Here is a 20,056-nt window from a genome sequence, read left to right as displayed (position 1 = left end):
ACTTGAGCCAGGTCACGATCTCGCAGTCCGTGAGTTCGAGCCCCGGGCAGGCTCTGGGCTGATGGCTCAGAGCCTGGAGCCTATTTCCGATTCTGTGTCTCCCTCTCTCTCTGCCCCTCCCCCGTTCAGGCTCTGTCTCTCTCTGTCCCAAAAATAAATAAACGTTGAAAAAAAAATTTAAAAATAAAAATATTTTGTCTCTTGGTGTGTGATTAGATTGTAATCCCTTGTATTTTCGCCGATTTTCAAAATCCAGATAAAAATCTTTTACAGGAGCATCTGGGTGGCCCAGTCAATTGGGAGTCTGACTTTGACTCAGGTCATGATCTCACAGTTTGTGGGTTTGAGCCCCCTGCCGGGCTCTGTGCTGACAGCTCAGAGCCTGGAGCCTGCTTCAGATTCTGTGTCTAGCTCACTCTCTGCCCCTCCCTCCCTCTCTCATCCTCTCTCTCTTTCTCTCTCTCAAAAATAATAATAATTTAAAAAAACATCAAAAAACAGTTTAAAAAAATATTTTACAAACATAATGCTGTTTTATCTACAGAATAACAGAATTTCACTTAGAAGGTTTCGGTCAAAATTGCTATGTATTTCCTTATTGGAAAAAAATTATAAATGATGGATCTGTAAATACATTTTCAACCTATGCAAATTAGAAATGCAAATTAGAAAGTGACCTTATTCTAGAAGTGGCATCACAAATCAAAAGAATGGATGGTTCGGTATAAATATGGTACACAATAGTAACGTTCTTCTTTACTTCACAGTGCATGGAGGATTACACGTCCCCACACCCTTGAAGTCAGGATTGGTAATGTAACTAGTAGTTACAACCAGTGCACAGAAAGTGGAAGACCATTGGCTCTCCATAGGAAAAATAAAGAAATGAAATTATCATATTACATGATAAAAGACACAAAGATAAATTCTAGGTATATTAAAAATCTATCCATGAAAAACAAACAAGCAAACCACTCCACAATATAAGCTGGTGCGTTGACCTTATGCTAAGATATTAACAATCTGTGAAAGTTGTATGTGTGAAAATGGGAAAATTTCAGTGCAAACATTTGAAGGGTGCCATTTTATTAAGGCCTGGTTTTTGATATCTATGATGAAGAAATATTTACATCCAAATTTCATTGTCAATAATTCTGTGCCTCTTTTCCACAGTATAGAATGCTTAAATTTTATCAAATGAAGCATATTTTTGAAATACTGGATAAAATGAGATGCCTGCGAAAACGTTCCACAGTGTCATTTTTGGGAGTTCTTGTCATTTTCCTTCTCTTTATGAACTTGTACATTGAAGACAGCTATGTTCTGGTAAGTTTTGGAGGTTTGTTATTTTTGTTGTTACACATAAAGCTGAAGTCAAACTAGATTTAGTCCAATTGTAACATAACTTCAATCCTAGGCTGCTGGCATAACCTTAGTTTGAGCAAAACTGTGACATTTATGTTTTCTATCAAGCTACTTTTTGTACTAATTATATATTACCAGCATTATAATTATTTTGATTTATGTCACAATGTTTTCTTTAATTCTGTATATAGTAGTTCAAATATGTATATTGTATAAATAAATTAGCTATCATCACCATGCTGAATTAATAGTATATATAACCATTTTGAGATTTAGTTTAAAAATATAGACTTTTAAAAATTGCTTAAAGATATGAGTCCTTTATCAATTTTCTTATCAAAATTTTCAAAATTCTACATTTTAACTAGTGATACTAATTATGCTATTTTGCTATCATATATGACACTTCATTTGATTTTGAATAGGCATAAATGGCCACCATGTTGTATATTTAAATTCACTGAAAAATAACATAGAACTTTAAGAACTAGAAACAATGATGTGAAAAGTATTCAGTAGTTTAAAAAAAGATAAATTAGAATATAGCATATAAATTAACTTTTAATTAAATTCTAGAAATGGACAAAGGACTTACTCTGGTTAATTCTGAGAACTCAATTTGTTCTATTACTTGTTATTGTTATAAGTATCACATTATTTCATGTCTGATGAGAATAACACGGTAATTATTGCTTATTCACTTTCATTCTGAATTGAGCTTAAGTTATCTGGAAAAGTCCTAATCTTTACACTATTATTCGTGTTCACATATTTCAGAAAATTAAAATTTTTGGACATACAGAGGACTAAAAAGTACTTTCCATTATGCAAGCATGCTGAAAGTTTCAGTTAATATCTTATCAAGAGAAAATCTGACAATAACCACAAAAAGCATTTCCCAGTAAAATGTTTTAATTGAACATGATTTTTTAACTACCCATGATTTGCCATATACTATTCTATGTCCTATAACCTAACCATTTGATCTTAGTTGGTACAGATATTCTTTGGAAGTTTTGTGTAAAGCATTTTACTTCCTTTAGCATTGTTTGATGATGAAATTCTGCTGGATTCCTAGATTTTGGTTCTGCCTATGACTTTTACATTCATGTATAAGTCTTGATCTCGTGGACCCCTCATTCTATTATCTACAGACAATTCACAATAGCTGAAATCACCACAGATTCATAGAACTTGACTAGGGATGATTTAGGTAAACACAGCAAATTGGAGAAACTTACTAATGATATGCATTTTGATTTCTCTTTAAACCTGATTATTAGGTTTTTAAGACTTAAAGACAATATAGAAAAACCCATGTGATCCAGCTATTTTTTTTTTCTGGATAAAATTAAAGATCATAAATTAACTAGAAGAGCTTTTGATAAGTGATTTAATTTTGTAATAAAAAATTATTTCTTACATCTGTGTCTACTGGTAGCAGTAAATCACATCTTGTAAATGAAACACATGGTATTAACAGGATACCTATTGCATTTAATGATTTGCTGCATTTATGAGACACTTTCAACTCAATTGCAGTGTCTCATTTTAAACAGACAAAAGACCATTGTATGCAGCAAGCATCCTTCTATCTTGTTGATTTAAAAGCTCTTCAAATTCATTATAAAATGTGTAAGAACTAGTAGAGTATATATCTATAAGAAGATCAAATACTAATGCTCTTTTACACATTTCTATCTACACTTCAGTCCCAGCCATCTAATGTAAAAAGGTATGATTTAATGAAGCAGCTCTTACTAAAGAGTACTTTCTTGATGAAATTTTCTCTGGCTATATTAGGCATATATCTAGTCAAATTCACAAATCAGCCCAAGTACAGAGAAGGGATTGCTCCTTAGTTTTAAAATTGAAATTATTTGAAGGTGTCTGGGTAGCTCAGTCAGTTGAGCATCCAACTCTTTTCTTTAGCTCAGGTCACGATCCCAGGGTCAAGGGATACAGCCCTGAGTCCGGCTCCATGCTAAGCGTGCAGCTTGTTTAAGATTCTCTCTCCCTCTGCCCCTCTCCCCTGCTCATGCTCTCCCTCTCTCTCTCTCTCTCTCAAATTAAAAAAATATTGTTTTTAAATACTTATATTAAAGTGGAAAGAGTGAATTAAAATGATTGTTAAATATAAGCATAACCTTACTGAAAATTTAATGACACTATTTTTATTAGTTTAATTTCTCACTATTTACTAGATGATTTTTTACCTAAATTGCATTTGGAGCTAATTTTTATTCCAAAGCTAATATGCATAAAGATTTAAACATTCTTTAAATAATTAATATAAAATTACATTAATATTGTTTTTCTAAAAGTGTTTAATATCCATGGAAAGCCAGCCACCTACTAGTATACACGTAGTTTCTTCTTAACACTTCTCCCTTTGACCCTTTTATCTGTGTTTATTTCAGTTTTCATAAAATCATCTGATTTATTTTTTTTATTTTAGAATGCCACAATGTGTACAATTTTCTAAACATAGACAGTAGTAGATCTTTTTTTCCTGCCTCCCTTATTTCAGGGGGACATAATAGTCACAATTCAGAGAAAACAGATAAACAATTGCAAGTAAAAGATCTCTGGAGTTACTTAGTACATTGTATTCTGCTGTGTTTTTGCTAGAAAATCCATTTGTATCCTGAAATACTGGGCATATAATAGTTTAATGTATTGCTTATATATTCGGCATATATGTGCCTTTCATTGGGAAAGGAAGCCAAGCTCAGTGTAAGAGACAAATGCTATTCCAAGGCAAACTAAGTAGAAGAGACGCTGCATGCCCAATCAACTTAGCCTCTGGGCTGTGAGCATCTTCAAAGTAGCCACTAGGGTATATACTTAGTCTGTAGCTAGTCCATTGAATTGCATTCCTATCCAGAAAATGATTGTCATAAAGCTTTGTCTTATTACTGAGAAATACACCACAGTATAGTAGCTACAGAAAGAAGGTATCCAGGGAGAGCCTAGCTGTTCAGGTAGATGCCTCTGGAAAGCAGCCAACAAGGCTGACTCAGGTGAAAGTTGCATTATTTATTTATGCTGAAAAGTGTAAAGAAGCTTGTTCTTGAGAATTTAATAAAGTGCTTTCATATAAGTTCCATTTCATTTTATATTCTGTTATGTCCTTCAATCAGGATGAATGTACTCTATCTTAACACAGAAAAGGTCTGGATTTTTACACATTCAAGATAGAATTCTTAAAGAAATATTCAATATCCTGCACTGCCTTTAGAATGTAACATCACATAAGAACAGAATGGTAAAATGAATTCAGTGTTGTGATAGCTGTGATTTTTATAGACATTTCTTCTAGACTCTATTGATAATGGGCACTATTTCATTACTATTAATGTGGCTGATGCTGAACTGAGTCCTTAGTTACATTTTGGCAATCCTAAATTTGTGGATTTTAAAACTTTAATAATGTTATATAGGTTTTCAGAAAGAAAAACATAAACATATTTATTCATAATGAAATTGAAATAATCAGGGTTAAGTAGATATTCAATTAGTATATTTATAAGCAATATAGAATTCAAGGTATAACTTCATATATTTTGAAAGCCTGTAACTTATAGATGGCAAATATATTATAAATATTTTAAAGGACTAACTTTTTTTTTGCAATTATCAAGGCAATATAAAATATAAAAATACAGTATTAAAGACCAAGTATAGGTTTATAAACATAATTGAACATACAGAAACGATATTTAGAATAGATCTTGAATTGGCAACAATCAGATTGAAAGCTCTTCCCAGTCATGGCCTGCTATTCTCAATGTTTATTCTAAGACAATTCCAGTCCGGCCATTGATTTTAAATTTTGAGTCAGTCACTTTCTCCATTCACATTTGACTTGATGTAAACTGGTGAATGTTCCAAATGAGGTAAAAACTATATTAGAATCCTTTCTAATTTTTTATAGCAAGGGTTTAATTAAAGTTTTATTGAGCACAGGCAGATAATATGAGCACCAAATTTGTTTTTAATGCATTCACTTTCTCTGTTTTCTTAATGGCTTTCTCAGGCTTGACTTGCCATTCTATATGGAATAGTAGAAATAGATCTATATAACACCACACAGTACAGTAGGAACTTGCCAGAAACAACAAAATTCTTTCTAAATCGGTTATCTTTAAATATATTCTACCCATGGTAGTAAGCCATGTACAAAGGTCAAAAAAGTCGATATTTTGCTAATAATGTATAATCAGTAAAGACTTGATCAAATGGTGACTAGCTAATCAAAATCTACTATTGAACTTATACTGAAGAAGGGAGAAAAGAGGACCAAGTAATGGTTAATGGGGTATATTTTAAACTAAATATGAATATGTATTTTTTAAATAAACTTGCCCAGAGATTGAATGACGTAAGTCCATTACCAATTACATAATCGGCATCTTAAATATAAAAGGATTAGACTTCACCTGCAACAGAATATCACACACACACACGCACAGGCACACACACACACACACACACACAATGAGCAAATGTATCGTGAGAAAAACTAATGCAAGGTCTGAAGAGATTTCCTTGACTTGGTACAAAGTTACCTTAATTAAAATACCTTGAAGACATTTGAAAAAAACACCACAATGTCACAAGGACCATGGCTATCTATTCTTAACAGTCTTTGATTATAGTGGCCATATAAGTAACTGACTAACTTCTTGATTAATAAATTATCCAGAAAGAATTACACAGAAATATTGTGTAATATTATTTAACAATGCTTGAAGAAGAAGAAACAGCTTAATATGACTCAAATATGGGAAGGTTAGTAAGAATTAGTTTTACATGAAACTATAAAGTAGATGATTATGAGTTTTTAAGACCATTGAATTATTGTGATGAATTTGAATTTTAACATAAAGGCAGTTGTAATTTTCATGTGGAGATTTTTTTTTGGCCAAGTAAATGCCATTATTATTTTTTTCAACATTTATTTATTTTTGGGACAGAGAGAGACAGAGCATGAACGGGGGAGGGGCAGAGAGAGAGGGAGACACAGAATCGGAAACAGGCTCCAGGCTCTGAGCCATCAGCCCAGAGCCTGACGCGGGGCTCGAACTCACAGACCGCGAGATCGTGACCTGAGCCGAAGTCGGACATTTAACCGACTGAGCCACCCAGGCGCCCCAGTAAATGCCATTATTAATGTATGCTGTAGAAAAGCAAATGGAAGAGGAATATAAAGAGTGCAATAGAGTAGGAGAGCCTGGAACAGAGACTTTAGGTAAGAATTCAGGTAAGAGATAATGATCTACAGCTTGTGGTACCAGTAGTTGAGATTTATATAATAACCATGTTATATATCAGCCCCATATATTCATTGCCTAAGGAGAAACTTCAATCCACGACCATCTATTATATTTATTTTCTCTTCCTCCTTCTTGGCATTCAGGAAGGAGACAAACAGCTTATAAGGGAAACATCCACACATCAGCTGAATTCAGAACGCTATGTGCATACTTTCAAAGATTTATCGAATTTCTCAGGAGCCATCAATGTCACATATCGCTACTTAGCTGCCACACCTTTACAAAGAAAGCGTAAGTATCCCTACACTTTTAATTTTTTTTAATGTTTATCTATTTTTGAAGGAAAAAGAGACAGAGAGTGCGCGGGGGAGGAGCAGAGAGAGAGGGAGATACAAAATCCGAAGCAGGCTCCAGGCTCTGAGTTGTTAGTGCAGAGCCCAAAGCGGGGCTTGAACCCAACCAGGAGATCATGACCTGAGCTGAAATCGGAGGCTTAACCGACTGAGCCACGTAGGTGCCCATGATCCCTACACTTTTAAATCAAGAATATAGAACATAAAATATTTTTGTTTTAAAATAATGACAACCGGCTTCATGTGTAGAGCAATAAAATTTTATGGGCTTTATTTACTAATATAATATATTCTTTGGGAAACATTTCAATGTTTCTTCACAAATTGCAGTTACTCACTGATCCCATCCATGAATAATAATAAAAAAAGAAACTTTTTAACATGCCTAATTGTAATATAAACTTTCAAACAATTTATTTTAGAACCATGTAGAAAGACTGAGAAAAATAATTTTATTTAAAATTGTAAAGGTATATTTTAAAAACAACTATTCCCAATATTGATATATTTTGCAACTCTAATGCTTTGGTTTTTATGACTTGCCACCACTTTTGAAAAAGTGAAAGTCATTGTTTTACTTTCCCAAGGTGCTATACCAAATTACCACAAGCGAGGTAGTGTAAAATGACAAAAATTTATTCTCTTGTGTTTCCGGAGACCAAATGTTCAAAATCAAGGTGGTGGCAGAGTCACTCTCCCTCTGAAAGTTAAGGGGAGAATCTTGTCTTGCCTTGAACTTTCAGCTTCTGGTCACTCTTGGTGTTCTTTGGCTTGTAGGGACATAACTGTAATCCCAGCCCCCATCTCCACATGAACTTCTCTTGCTCTGTGTCTCTCTGTGTCCTCTCTTCTTCAAGGACACCTGTCATTGAATTTAGAATCCACTCTCAATATAATATGATTTATCTTAAGATCTTTCACTAATTACATCGGCAAAAACTCAATTTTTAAGTAAGGTCACATTCTGAGGTTGAATAGAAAAACTATTCAACTCACTACAGGCAGTTTGGATCTGAGAAGTAACATACTACACACACTTCATGGATTTCAAGATGCTATAGACTCTACAGAGTATAATGATCTAATTAATGTGCCACCAAGAAAATACACATTATCATTTTAATTGTAAGATGCCATCAATTGTAGGATTCAAACTGCTTTAAAAATGTCTCTGAAAAACATGACTCGTGGAATCAAGTAAACAAGTGATATCATGAATTTCTTAACAGATCTTGTGGAGACCATAGAAATCGAGTTCCCCATTAAGAAATGTTTGTACACGTGAGTCTGTGATCACCAGGTTGAGAAAATTTGTAACTTAATGCAGGTTTCTTTAGGTCGATCTTCCGTTCATTCCTTCGTTCCAAATGTTGATTGCTCTTAAGCTTTCTTCTAATTGCATAAGTTTGCCACTGTTTATTTTTATCTCCATCTGTTACATTACCTTTGTGCAAACATTACTAATTCTCCCTCTCCATCCTCAGTTTACTAATGTGTGTTGGCACATATGCTGCTGTTTTATACAAAGAGGCGATACAAACAGAGGGTACAAGCAGCACATTTGGGATCTTGGCACCCTACGTCTCACGAAGTGTTAACACTTTGCACAGTTAACACATCTCCCTGTGATTTAGTTTCCTCATCTATAAAGTAGGAATGATGATAGGTGCAAAGCTATCCCAAAAGACTATTAGGAATTTTCAAGATAATTGCATAGGGTAAATTTTCAAGATAATTTCAAGGGTACAGTTCATAGACTCCTACCTTTTATGTGGAAAGTAACCTGATACCATTGACTATTGTAAAAGCTATTAGTAAAGGCTGGTATCTAGAGTTTAATGGTACCAGAGAACATACTCATTTTTCAAAAGAAGTTAGTGTGGTAAATCCAGGTATTTAAACAAAATGTGTCCTTGTCTACCTCTCTGACAGACTAGTGAGAAAGATTTTTCTTGGACAGGGTTCTTTCAGTATTGTATAAGTCACAAGAAGCAGGTGTCTGTATTAAAACAGTGACCTCAGGGCACCTGCGTGGCTTGTCAGTTAAGCGTTGGACTCCTGATTTTAGCTCAGGTTAGTAGATTGAGTCCCACATCAGGCTTGGCACAGAGCTAGGAGACTGCTTGGGATTTGTTCTCTCCTCTCTCTGTGCCCCTCCCCCACTCATTCTCTCTCTCTCTCTCTCTCTCAAAAATAAATAAACTTAAAAAAACAGTGATTTTGGTGAATATAAACATTTTCCTATTTTCCAAAGAGTGGTTATGAAATTTTATTCAGTTCTGAATCATGGTGAGAATCAGAGGTTTAAAAAGTGAAAATATTTCAATAAAAAGACATCCATACTTATTAGAACTAAACTGCCATTTCACAAGCTTTTACTTTATTTTCTACAAATATCCAGTTTCTAATTTTAGATTTTAGGTGTCTGAATAAAAATTTCCCCAGACAAATTGCTGTAAAACTGTGTTTCAAAATAAGGAAAATGGGGATATTCATGTGTTGGAACAATGTACAACACATTTGAGTAATAATTCAGTTTTTAAAAAGTAGTTATAATTTTGTTGGCATTCCAATTAAAATACTAGGTAAATTTCAAAATAAACTTGTGAAGTCCAATTATTAATTTTTCTGGTGCAAAATACTGACAGTGATCAAAGACAAATGAAAATATTCCATGTTTTCTATGAAAAATGTAAAGATGTGTAAAAGAATAAGTTAGGCTTAATTTTCTTGTTATCATTTGAGACCAGTTTGTCATCCTTAAGTGTGAATTCTCTTCTCCTTTTGCATTTTTTAATAGTGTGGATATTATCCAAACATCTATCTTCTTTAGTGGGCATATATGAGAGCATTAAGCTGTAAAACACCTTAAATCATATTTTTATTTCATAAACAAATGTTTACAGCAATAACGCTCATATGTCATTGTGCTTAAGAGACATTTTTTTTCATAGAAAAATCAATTATGTATTAAGTACTATAGGCTTTATATGTTTAGCATAATACTTTAATCACAAAATATGCTATACATATCATTTACTAGATTTACCTAATACAGTAGCAGGCCTAAGGGGAAAAGAGTTTTGTCTCTGTTATTCAAAGCCTATTTCACATTTAATTTGTCTTCCTTCTGAATTCTTTTGTTCAGGGTTTCTTACCATTGGACTGTCGTCAGTGAAACGAAAAAAAGGAAACTATTTACTTGAGACAATCAAGTCAATTTTTGAGCAGTCCAGCTACGAAGAGCTGAAGGAAATTTCAGTGGTGGTTCATCTAGCAGACTTTAATTCATCCTGGCGTGAGGTCATAGTCCAGGATATTACACAGAAATTTGCCCACCATATTATTGCAGGAAGATTAGTAGTTATACATGCTCCAGAGGAATATTACCCAATCCTGGATGGCCTTAAAAGAAATTACAATGATCCAGAAGACAGAGTCAGATTTCGTTCTAAGCAAAATGTAGATTATGCTTTTCTGCTTAATTTTTGTGCCAATACTTCAGACTATTATGTAATGCTTGAAGATGATGTTCGATGTTCAAAAAATTTCTTAACTGCCATCAAGAAAGTCATTACATCCCTTGAAGGAACCTACTGGGTAACTCTTGAGTTCTCTAAGCTTGGCTACATTGGGAAACTTTATCATTCTCATGATCTCCCACGTTTGGCACACTTTTTATTAATGTTTTATCAAGAAATGCCTTGTGATTGGCTACTGACTCATTTTCGGGGTCTTTTAGCTCAGAAAAATGTGATCCGTTTTAAACCATCTCTCTTTCAGCACATGGGTTATTATTCATCATATAAAGGGACTGAGAATAAGCTGAAGGATGATGATTTTGAAGAAGAGTCATTTGACATCCCCGATAACCCTCCTGCAAATCTGTATACCAACATGAATGTTTTTGAAAATTATGAAGCAAGCAAGGCTTATAGTAGTGTCGATGAGTACTTTTGGGGAAAACCACCTTCAGCAGGAGACGTCTTTGTGATTATATTTGAAAATCCAATTTTAATTAAAAAAATTAAAGTGAGTACTGGAACAGAAGATCGGCAAAATGACATTTTGCATCATGGAGCCCTAGATGTTGGGGAAAATGTTATAGATTTCAAACAAAGTAGACAATGTGTTACTTACTTAAGACTAGGGGAATTCAAAAATGGAAACTTTGAAATGTCAGAGGTGAATCAAAAAATTCCATTTGATATACATTGTATAAGGATATATGTTACCAAGACACAAAAGGAATGGCTGATTATTAGGAGTATTAGCATTTGGACTTTTTAGCCAATTAAACGGAGATGTCCAGTTCCTAAAACAGGCTTTCCTGTTTCCTTTTTTGCTACCTTCCTCTTTTGCTACTTTTGTCCTTTGGAGGGAAGGCAATGGATGAGACATTTTAAAAGAAAAGCCTAAGCATTTTTGCAGTTTTGATTTGCATATTGTCAACATAATTTTACTCTAATACACACTTGAGTTTATTTTAACTTCTGAAGTTGAGTATCAGTCCGTTGTGAATTTCATTTATATTTTTAATGTTATCGTGTTTGTTCCAAAATTTCAACTAAATGTCAAAAAGGTGACATGAAGGATTCAAAATGAGAAAATTTAGTTTGCTGGATGGTGAGTCTTAAAAAATAGTGGCCAACTGTATGCACTTCCTCAAGAATTGATAACTCATTATGTCATCAGATAGCTCTTATTAAGCATCTGTGTGAATATGCAGTTGGTTAGAATGATAATTTTTTTTTTCTTGTAAACATAGATTTTCATAGACTTCCAGGCATCTACAATGAATACCTCCTCATAGAAGTGATGTCTTTACAGCAAAATTTTATGTGTAGGTGAGGTTATGGAAAGAAAAAAAATGGCTTAAAAATATTTCTCCCATGATTATTTATATAAAAAGGGGCATTGTTCATTGTATAAAAACAATTGAGCACCTATTGTTAATAAATTTTCTGTGGGAAGCAGTCTTTTCTAGTTTCCCTTTTGCAAAAAAGAGTAGTTATGCTCGATATTTTCAAGTTATATTGGGTACCTACATTTAATAGAAGAAATTAGAGAAGGCCTGTAGTTAGTTCATTCTTACATTTTCAGTGTATGCAGAAAATTTTTGAAATTGATTTTATATGTTTTGTATTAAAATTCATACAATTGAAATCGTTGTAATCTATCATATACTTTTTTTAGAGTTTAAATGGGCATCTTATAAAAGAGAAAAGTAGGAAACCAAGAAATCAGTTAACTTTTCTGTATTCACAGCTAGTTCATAGTAAAGCCAAAGCGAGAGATCGGATGTTCTGATATCCACAGTGCTCTTTCCCTTATGTGGAGATTGCTCCTCACATAAATTATGCTTTCTGTTCGCCTCTACATGAGTCTGAGATAGTAAGTCATGCTATCTTGAAACAGCTAGTATAATTCTTTCATAAGTCTCATTTTCATTCTGTGGAATAAACCTAAAAGTGCCCGAAAGGATGCTCTTGTATATGCACCCAAATGGAGAACAAACTTTGCTAACTATTACTATAAGGGACTGGACAGTTGTGCTAAAACCATGTGTCCTATCAAAGCATTTCAGGACACCTTAGTGCATCGTAAAGACATTGGTTGTTCAGAATACCCTGAGCTTGTCGGATCCTCTCTATTTTTTGACAAACAGCAAAGATGAAGGTGCTTACTGTGAATATATGAAAAGTACTTCAGGTAAATTTCTGGAGAGACTCAAATATATATGTTTTTATAGATTAGAAAGCATTTTATTCAATCTATCCAAATTGATTAAATTAGAAACTCATAAAAAATTGGGAATTTTTTTCTTTTATTGATACAATAGCTACTGTGTATTTTTTGCATCCAGTTGCTATAGTATAATAAAGAGAAAATGTGAATCTATAAATATTAATATTTCCTTGCACAACTGAGTCTTAAAGTCGTACGAAAAAATGAACACTGCCACTAAACTATAATCTTTGCCTTGATTTGGAGGATATTTGCCAGACACTTAAAGATATTCTGTTTTATTGGCTTTTATCATCCTCGTTCATTAACTGGCTAGTTGTATAATATTCTACATATATCTCAGAAATTACAGATAATCACTTTCTCCACTTTTAATGATAAAAGGTACACAACAAAGACATGTAATATCAAAGCTTAGGCAGACTCCTTGAAGTGATTGTAAACTTCGTGGAGTCTGCCTAGGTTCTGAGAGTGTTTCCAAAGACCAGCCATTGATATCAACTTCTGGAAAATGCTTCAAGAAATATTGCTGAGGGCGAAATTGAACATTTGCTAGAAAATTATAAATGTAAATGTGATTTAAAGTGGTTACATTTTATCTTAAGCCTGATCTTTTCATTATAGAACCCAGGTTTTAATAAGCTGGTCAATCACCTAAGGATGTGTCTATGTTTTTTTATAGATTAAGTGGAGGTCAACCTTTTTAAGGAAAGACTTGGACAAAGATTCTCTATTAGGGACACTGGGACAAATAACCTTTCTTTTTCAAAAAGATAATCTGACCAAGCATTCTTCACTTGATTCAATGTTGCATTTCCTATATTTAAAAGTTCTGAATAAGGCTCCTATAATCTTGTCTCGGAGACATAGAGCAAAAAGACACTTATTAGGTTTAATCATATTCAATCTGTTATTAAGCATAATGTTCCATCAATGTCTCTCTTGGCAGTTTTTTTAAATATGTATATATATGAACATATATATATATACATATATATACACACATACATATATATATATATATACACATATATATATATATAAAATTTTCTTTGTTACAAATATCTATTGAAAAAACACTGGAATGTACCATGACAGTTGAGGTATTTATTTGCTATGTAAATAAGATGCTGACAAGGTTCAAGCACAAAATATGTACCTTAAATAATGTCTCAGTTTGTTTATTGTGAACTGACTAAAAAGTTTATTTACATTTAAGATTCTTCTCCTTAAGGGAGCCTTTTCAGCATTTATGAACATCAAAGAAAAGCATTTGTAAAAGCACAATAAAAATATGGAAATTACACATTTTTGGAAAACACACATTATAGCAGCAATAACATGTCTAGGTATAAAAATACATAGAAAGTGTTAATAGAAGCACTTTTGAAGTATCACTAAAAACCTATCAGCTTTTATAACATAGATATTTTCCAGATATAAAAATATAATTTAGAAACCAAGTGTCATTTAAAACTACTTTTCTCATATAGCTACACTTATTAAACTAGAACATTCCATTTCTTACTGAACTATTGTTTCTGGGACTTTTTATAAAGCTATCATAGAAAGACTATAATGTACAATAATGGCATACAAACAAAACAAATATTTACAAATTATAAGAAAGGGAAAGCACTTGGTCTTCTAAATGTCCATATGGCACAATATTTGCCAGTTTGTCAACATGTTCTTTAGAATGTGGTGCCCTGGATTAATATGGAAAACACTACTCTCAGTGTCCTCTAACATATGAAGATAAGAGCATGATTCTCTTCCTTCACCTTTTCAGTATTTCCATAATAGAGTTTAAGATTACATTCATTTTTATCACCATACTATTGACTAACAGAGCTCACCTTCACACTTCATGACATTTATTACTGAAAAAACATGATTTGCCATTTTGTATATGTTCAATCAATTCTGTGAATTTTTCTTTTAAATTTTAATGTTAATTTCAAGAAAATTTCAGTGTTTCTTCTGATCCATGGTCCCATACTTTCCTGCTCTTGACTCCATCATTCGGGGTTTTAACATAGCTCCCCAGCTTTATGTTACCACAAATTTGATGTATGTGCCTTTTTTTTCCTCTCAGGAGATACAATGGAAGGGTCACATAGACCTGAGTTTGAAATCCAGTTTTGCAATTACTGATTTCCTCCAGACATGAGGAAAGTTATTTAACCCTTTTGAATCTTAGTACCTACATCTATAAAATTGAAATAATTCTACCTTGTAGGCTGTTAGAACTGAAAATGAGATAACAAACTAATCAATCAAGAAACATGTTTCCTCTGTTTTTAGCCATATTATATATGTAAGAAAAGATATGGCCCTTCAAAACACGACCAGAGGCCATCGTCCTGATCAATATCATAAATTCCATTATCTTCTTGAAATCTGATTCTGACCACCTTTTTATATTTATATGGTCCAAAAAATGTCATATACAATCATGTAAATGCCTTCTTAAAATCAAGATAGTCCTGTCATTCTATTATATTACTCTAGAAACCTCATCCAAAATTTGTATCTTTTGTTCTTAATATTCTCATTGTATTAATGATCATTAATTTTTAAGAAATCTATACATTTATTTTGAAAATTTAAGTAAAAAAGGCTTTTTGTAGTTTCTAAAATTTTACTCGAGGTGAAGTTATTAGAATCTTTTTTTTTTAAATATCAAGTTTCTGTTCTTTGGTGTTTTTTCCATTACTGGTAAAAGTTTTAAGTGCACTGGCTTATAAATTATCCGGGCTATGATGTTGAAACTTGAAAACAGGCAGTATACGTCCTTGTCTACCATGACATTGCTTAGAATTCTACTGCTTTGAATTTCTTCTCTGTTCATTTCAGGATTATTCTTGTTAGAAGGAAGAAGGTCATAACAAAACATAATTTGATTAGTTCTTGTTCTTTGTTTTTTGTTTGCTTTTAACTCTTTTTTAAAAATGTTTGAAAATTATCACATAATTGCATAGATGGGTATGTGGATCTCCATCTAGATAGATCTCTATCGGTGTGTGTGTGTCTGTGTGTGTGTGTGAGTACACCTATATGTATACATATACGTATGTGTGTATACCCGTAGATATCACTGTGTGTGTATATATTTGAATATATGTCCATTTGAGTGCATTTGTATGCTTGCGAGAGCAAGAGGACAGAGAAAAGGATTGAGAGATGTGTGTATCCTTAGTATTATTTGTGACTTCCACACCTCTGCTTATTCTTGGCTTTAGTTTTCCTAACACACTGTCTTCCTGGTTTTGTCCCCCTTCTGAACTGGCTTTTGGTTACATGTCCTTAATATTTTATACATCACATTCTTTAAAAATCATAATTCATTATGAATTTTTTTACAACCTCTTAGATTCTCTAAATTTCTTAAAAGTTTATTTGTTTATTAGAGGATCCCATGTCTCTCCAAACAGGATTTCACTTTTAGAATTTAGAGTTTAAATTTACTTTATTTTAATTTCTTAACATTTGAAGTCTAAAATATAAGTTGCAAAGCATTCTCTTTCTAAACTATAAATACTATGAAAACAAGGTCATACTTTCCCCAAATTCTTGTCTCTTCCACCTCATTAATCTACTCATCCTGGTTACTATGATTTAAATCCACAGTAGTACTCCCTTCATTAATTCCAAAATCTTCTGAGATGTATTAATGTTCTATTTTGAACATTGAAATTGAAATGTAGATTTGAGGCCATTTTCTAGGTAATTGGATATGAACATCTACTCTGAAAAACATACATTTTTGAGACCAAAGTAGTTTCTTATTTGAACTATTGTTCCAGCTTCCCATTTTACTGCCTAGGTAGTCTCTTCAAAAATTTTCCCCAAAATTCATTTTATTATAAGAGTGATAAAATGAGTCAAATTTTTATGCTTATAGAAAAATATAATCATATTAAAAATATAGTATGTTCAAATTTCATGTCTTCTTGGAAGAAAAGTAATACCCTAAATAGCCATCTCTTTAAATAGCTGAATTAAAGATACATTAATAAGATTCTCAATATTTTTTCCTTTTAAAATGAAAATTTTATAAGGTATATACTCATTAAATTTAATATGTAGGTAATTATAATTTTATTTAATGATTGTTTAAGGGTGAACAATGACAACGAATAAACAGCATTCGAAACCTTAGCCTATACTTTCAACATACTATGTGTTATTACAGCTTTAACTACCATAGCCAATGTAACTTACAATCATTCTGCCTAGCTGCAGATAAATACAACTTTAATGCATAAATAATCAAAACTCAATGCATAAAAAAAATTTGCACTCATAATTGAAAGCTAACTATTGAAAAAATATTTAATTTAATGTGTATTCAAAGATTTGGAAGAAATGTAAAGAACTTTTCTCTTCTCCCTTCTTGCTCACTTCACCATCTATTACCAAGGATATAGAATATCTGAAGTACTGCACAGACATATATGGCAATCCCGCTTTCAATACCCAAGGTTTTAAATTCTATTGCAAAGCAAACATTTACAAAATGCTTTTATTGTAATTTCATCTAAGTCAATTTTCTTATTCAACTTACTCTGCAATATGTCCCCAACTTTTTTGAAAACAGTTCTTAAAACATTAAATGCATACTTTTCCCTATGAAATGCTTCACACTGGCTTCACTCTTTGGCATATCCTATTTTCCTATCTTTAAATAATCTATCTTTCCCTCCTAGTTTTAAACATACTGATAGTCTGCCACACTTAAGCATTGTTATTTCACACTGTTTACTTTATCCATAAGTGGAGTACATTTCTAAAAAGTTAAAATAGTGATCTTGATTCCTTTACCATTGTCTATCTTTTTAAATGTTATTCCTCCTATTACAAAATAAATACAAGGACTTAAACTACATTTTACACTTTCACACTTAATATTACAAAAGTTATTGGGAGTTTACACCTTCATATGTTTTTATACCACATTGGACATATTTTTGAATTATAATTCAAATAATTTTGCTATTTATTTAATTAAGGAATAAACATAAGAAGGATGATTCCCCAAAAACTCATTTCCTTGATTTATAAATCAACCTAAGACAGTTATTTTCAAAAGGGCAATGGATTTCTGCTAATAGGAAGAATAATGTTTTTTTTCCCTAAATGAAAATATCTATAACCTTAGCTTTGTATAGAATTACAATAAAGAAATTTTCTCATATGAAGTAAATATCCAAATTAAAAATATAAAAGTCACATTAATGCAATTTTCACCTCAAATGTTCACCATTTCTTAAGCTCTAAGTCATATGTAATTGGGCACAAAAACTTTGTTTATTGTATATGGAATCTTATCCACCATAATTTAGTAATCAATCATGACCTCATTAATGTCCTTGAAAATCAATTAAGAGAAGTAATTATATTGGAAAATCATTTGAGAAATTTGTCAGTAATAGTGAAGAATTTTTCTATGATTTAAGTGTGTATTTGAAATATCTATAATTTAAAGGTTGGAGACACAGTCACTTAAATCCATAAGCCCAAATGTACATTTCTACCCTCTTTCTGCTGACTTACTGTAACCAGTCTTGAACACAGTCAAAGCAGGCAAGAAACATCCACTCAAAATACTCCATCCTAACACGTCATAATCAAATGAGCCACGATAACATCCTCTCACTAATTTAACTCCAACTGGTGATGAGGTACTCCTTTCAAATAAGTTCTCTAAGGAGAACTTGCTGAGCACCCTGGGAAGGTAAAAATCACAGCAGAGGTGGTGTTACATACCTAAGCTGGAAGGATTCAGAAGGAAAGGTTTTTTTTCATGATTTTGCCTGAAGTAAATTCTTACCTTTCCTCTCAGAGATACAAATGATCATGACTCAACTTTTTAGTCTGTACTATCCCTCAGATTTTACTCAAGCACATCAAAATGCAATTTATGAGAGTGTCAAAAGACTAAGTACAAATTTAGTGTTTTTACTTACTTGACCAAATAAATCAGAATTCCAGATTAGACTCGAAGGTCTATTTTGTTTGCCACTTTACTACATGGATAAACTCTTCTCTTCCATGGGATGTTACAGCAAGATGTCTAAAGAAAGTTGGGTAATGAAGAATTTGAGTCATGTGTTTTTTATAAAACTGATAAAAAAAATGTAAGTGCCTTCTAGATAAAGCAACCTGAGCTGACCATCTTTGAGAAGTGAAAAGATATTTTGCAGTATTTCTTTCTGGTAAATATCTCAGTTGACTAAACCAATTTAATGTAGCTGAAGCTACACATTATTAATCAGCATACCACCAGGTAAAAAGGTGCTTAATAAATAATGATCTGATGCACGACTGAAAATAGCAATCATAAATACCCTTCATATGGTGTGACCCTAACATGTAATATTTTGTTTTAGAAGAAGAAAGTAACATTTGCTGAGTTATTTTGATAATATTTACTGTATTTTTATGAATATACTTAAAATATTGCTATCAATGTAAATTTTATCATTATGAATAACTAAATTTATTATAAATATATAAAATTTTCACCATTTTTCTGATTTTCATTAGTAAATTTAATAACTGTTGTAATTGCTCTCACAATATTAGATTTTGGAAAGCACAATTTTACTTAACACAACAGGCTACTGCTTCATTATATTTTAATCTCATAAGTATGCAATTGGTTTTGCGTTTTTAGTCACAGGTTTTAGAAGTCATAGAGGTAGACACTGTTTAGATTCAAAAACACAGTTTTAGTAAGTTAAATATCAACTTTATGTAACATGTCAACATTCTAAATTAGTCAATTTATTGGTCTTGCCACATAGAATATAATGCAAAACATTGATCATTTTTATTTGAATTTCTTAAAATTCCTCCATTTGATTTCACAGAAAATTAATATCTGGTAAGTTCAAGTAGTTAAATCATTAATTTTTTTCATAGTGTATTCAGGACAGATAGTTTATTGAAATGAATACACAGTGTATTGAAATGAATGAAGACAGTTATGTCCATGTAGACGTAAAAGTAACAAGAAATATATTGTAGGGTTATAGTGAGATTATCCTCACTAAGCATTCACAGGTTTTAAAGTAGTGTAGGAGGATTTTTAAGAAATGTGTCTAATTCATAATCACTTCAATGGCTTTCAGTGACTTGACCCAATAATTTAGGTTATATTTCCAGATCACAAGAAAAAAAAAACAAATTTTGCCAATTTCATAATACATTCAAGTTTATTATTTAATAGAATTTATTATATTACTCGCTTCTACCAGATAATTCATAATTCACCAGTTGCTTCCATCCTTAATGAAATTGCCT

General features: G+C 32.2%; 1 protein-coding gene across 1 annotated transcript in view; it reads left to right on the top strand.

The window, feature by feature from the left end:
- Positions 1-14,224, top strand: part of MGAT4C (MGAT4 family member C) — a 227,911-nt gene extending 213,687 nt beyond the window's left edge. The window contains exons 4-6 of the mRNA XM_043561810.1: positions 1,174-1,326; positions 6,788-6,935; positions 10,146-14,224. Coding sequence (XP_043417745.1) covers positions 1,180-1,326; positions 6,788-6,935; positions 10,146-11,287 — 1,437 coding nt within the window. The 5' untranslated portion in view covers positions 1,174-1,179 and the 3' untranslated portion in view covers positions 11,288-14,224. The remainder of the gene's footprint in view (positions 1-1,173; positions 1,327-6,787; positions 6,936-10,145) is intronic.
- Positions 14,225-20,056: the final 5,832 nt, after the last annotated feature.

The sequence above is a fragment of the Prionailurus bengalensis genome, chromosome B4 (assembly GCF_016509475.1).
Source record: "Prionailurus bengalensis isolate Pbe53 chromosome B4, Fcat_Pben_1.1_paternal_pri, whole genome shotgun sequence".
Taxonomy (NCBI): domain Eukaryota; kingdom Metazoa; phylum Chordata; class Mammalia; order Carnivora; family Felidae; genus Prionailurus; species Prionailurus bengalensis.
The sequence above is the reverse complement of the archived record's forward strand: the minus strand, read 5'-3'. Positions and strand labels throughout refer to the sequence as shown.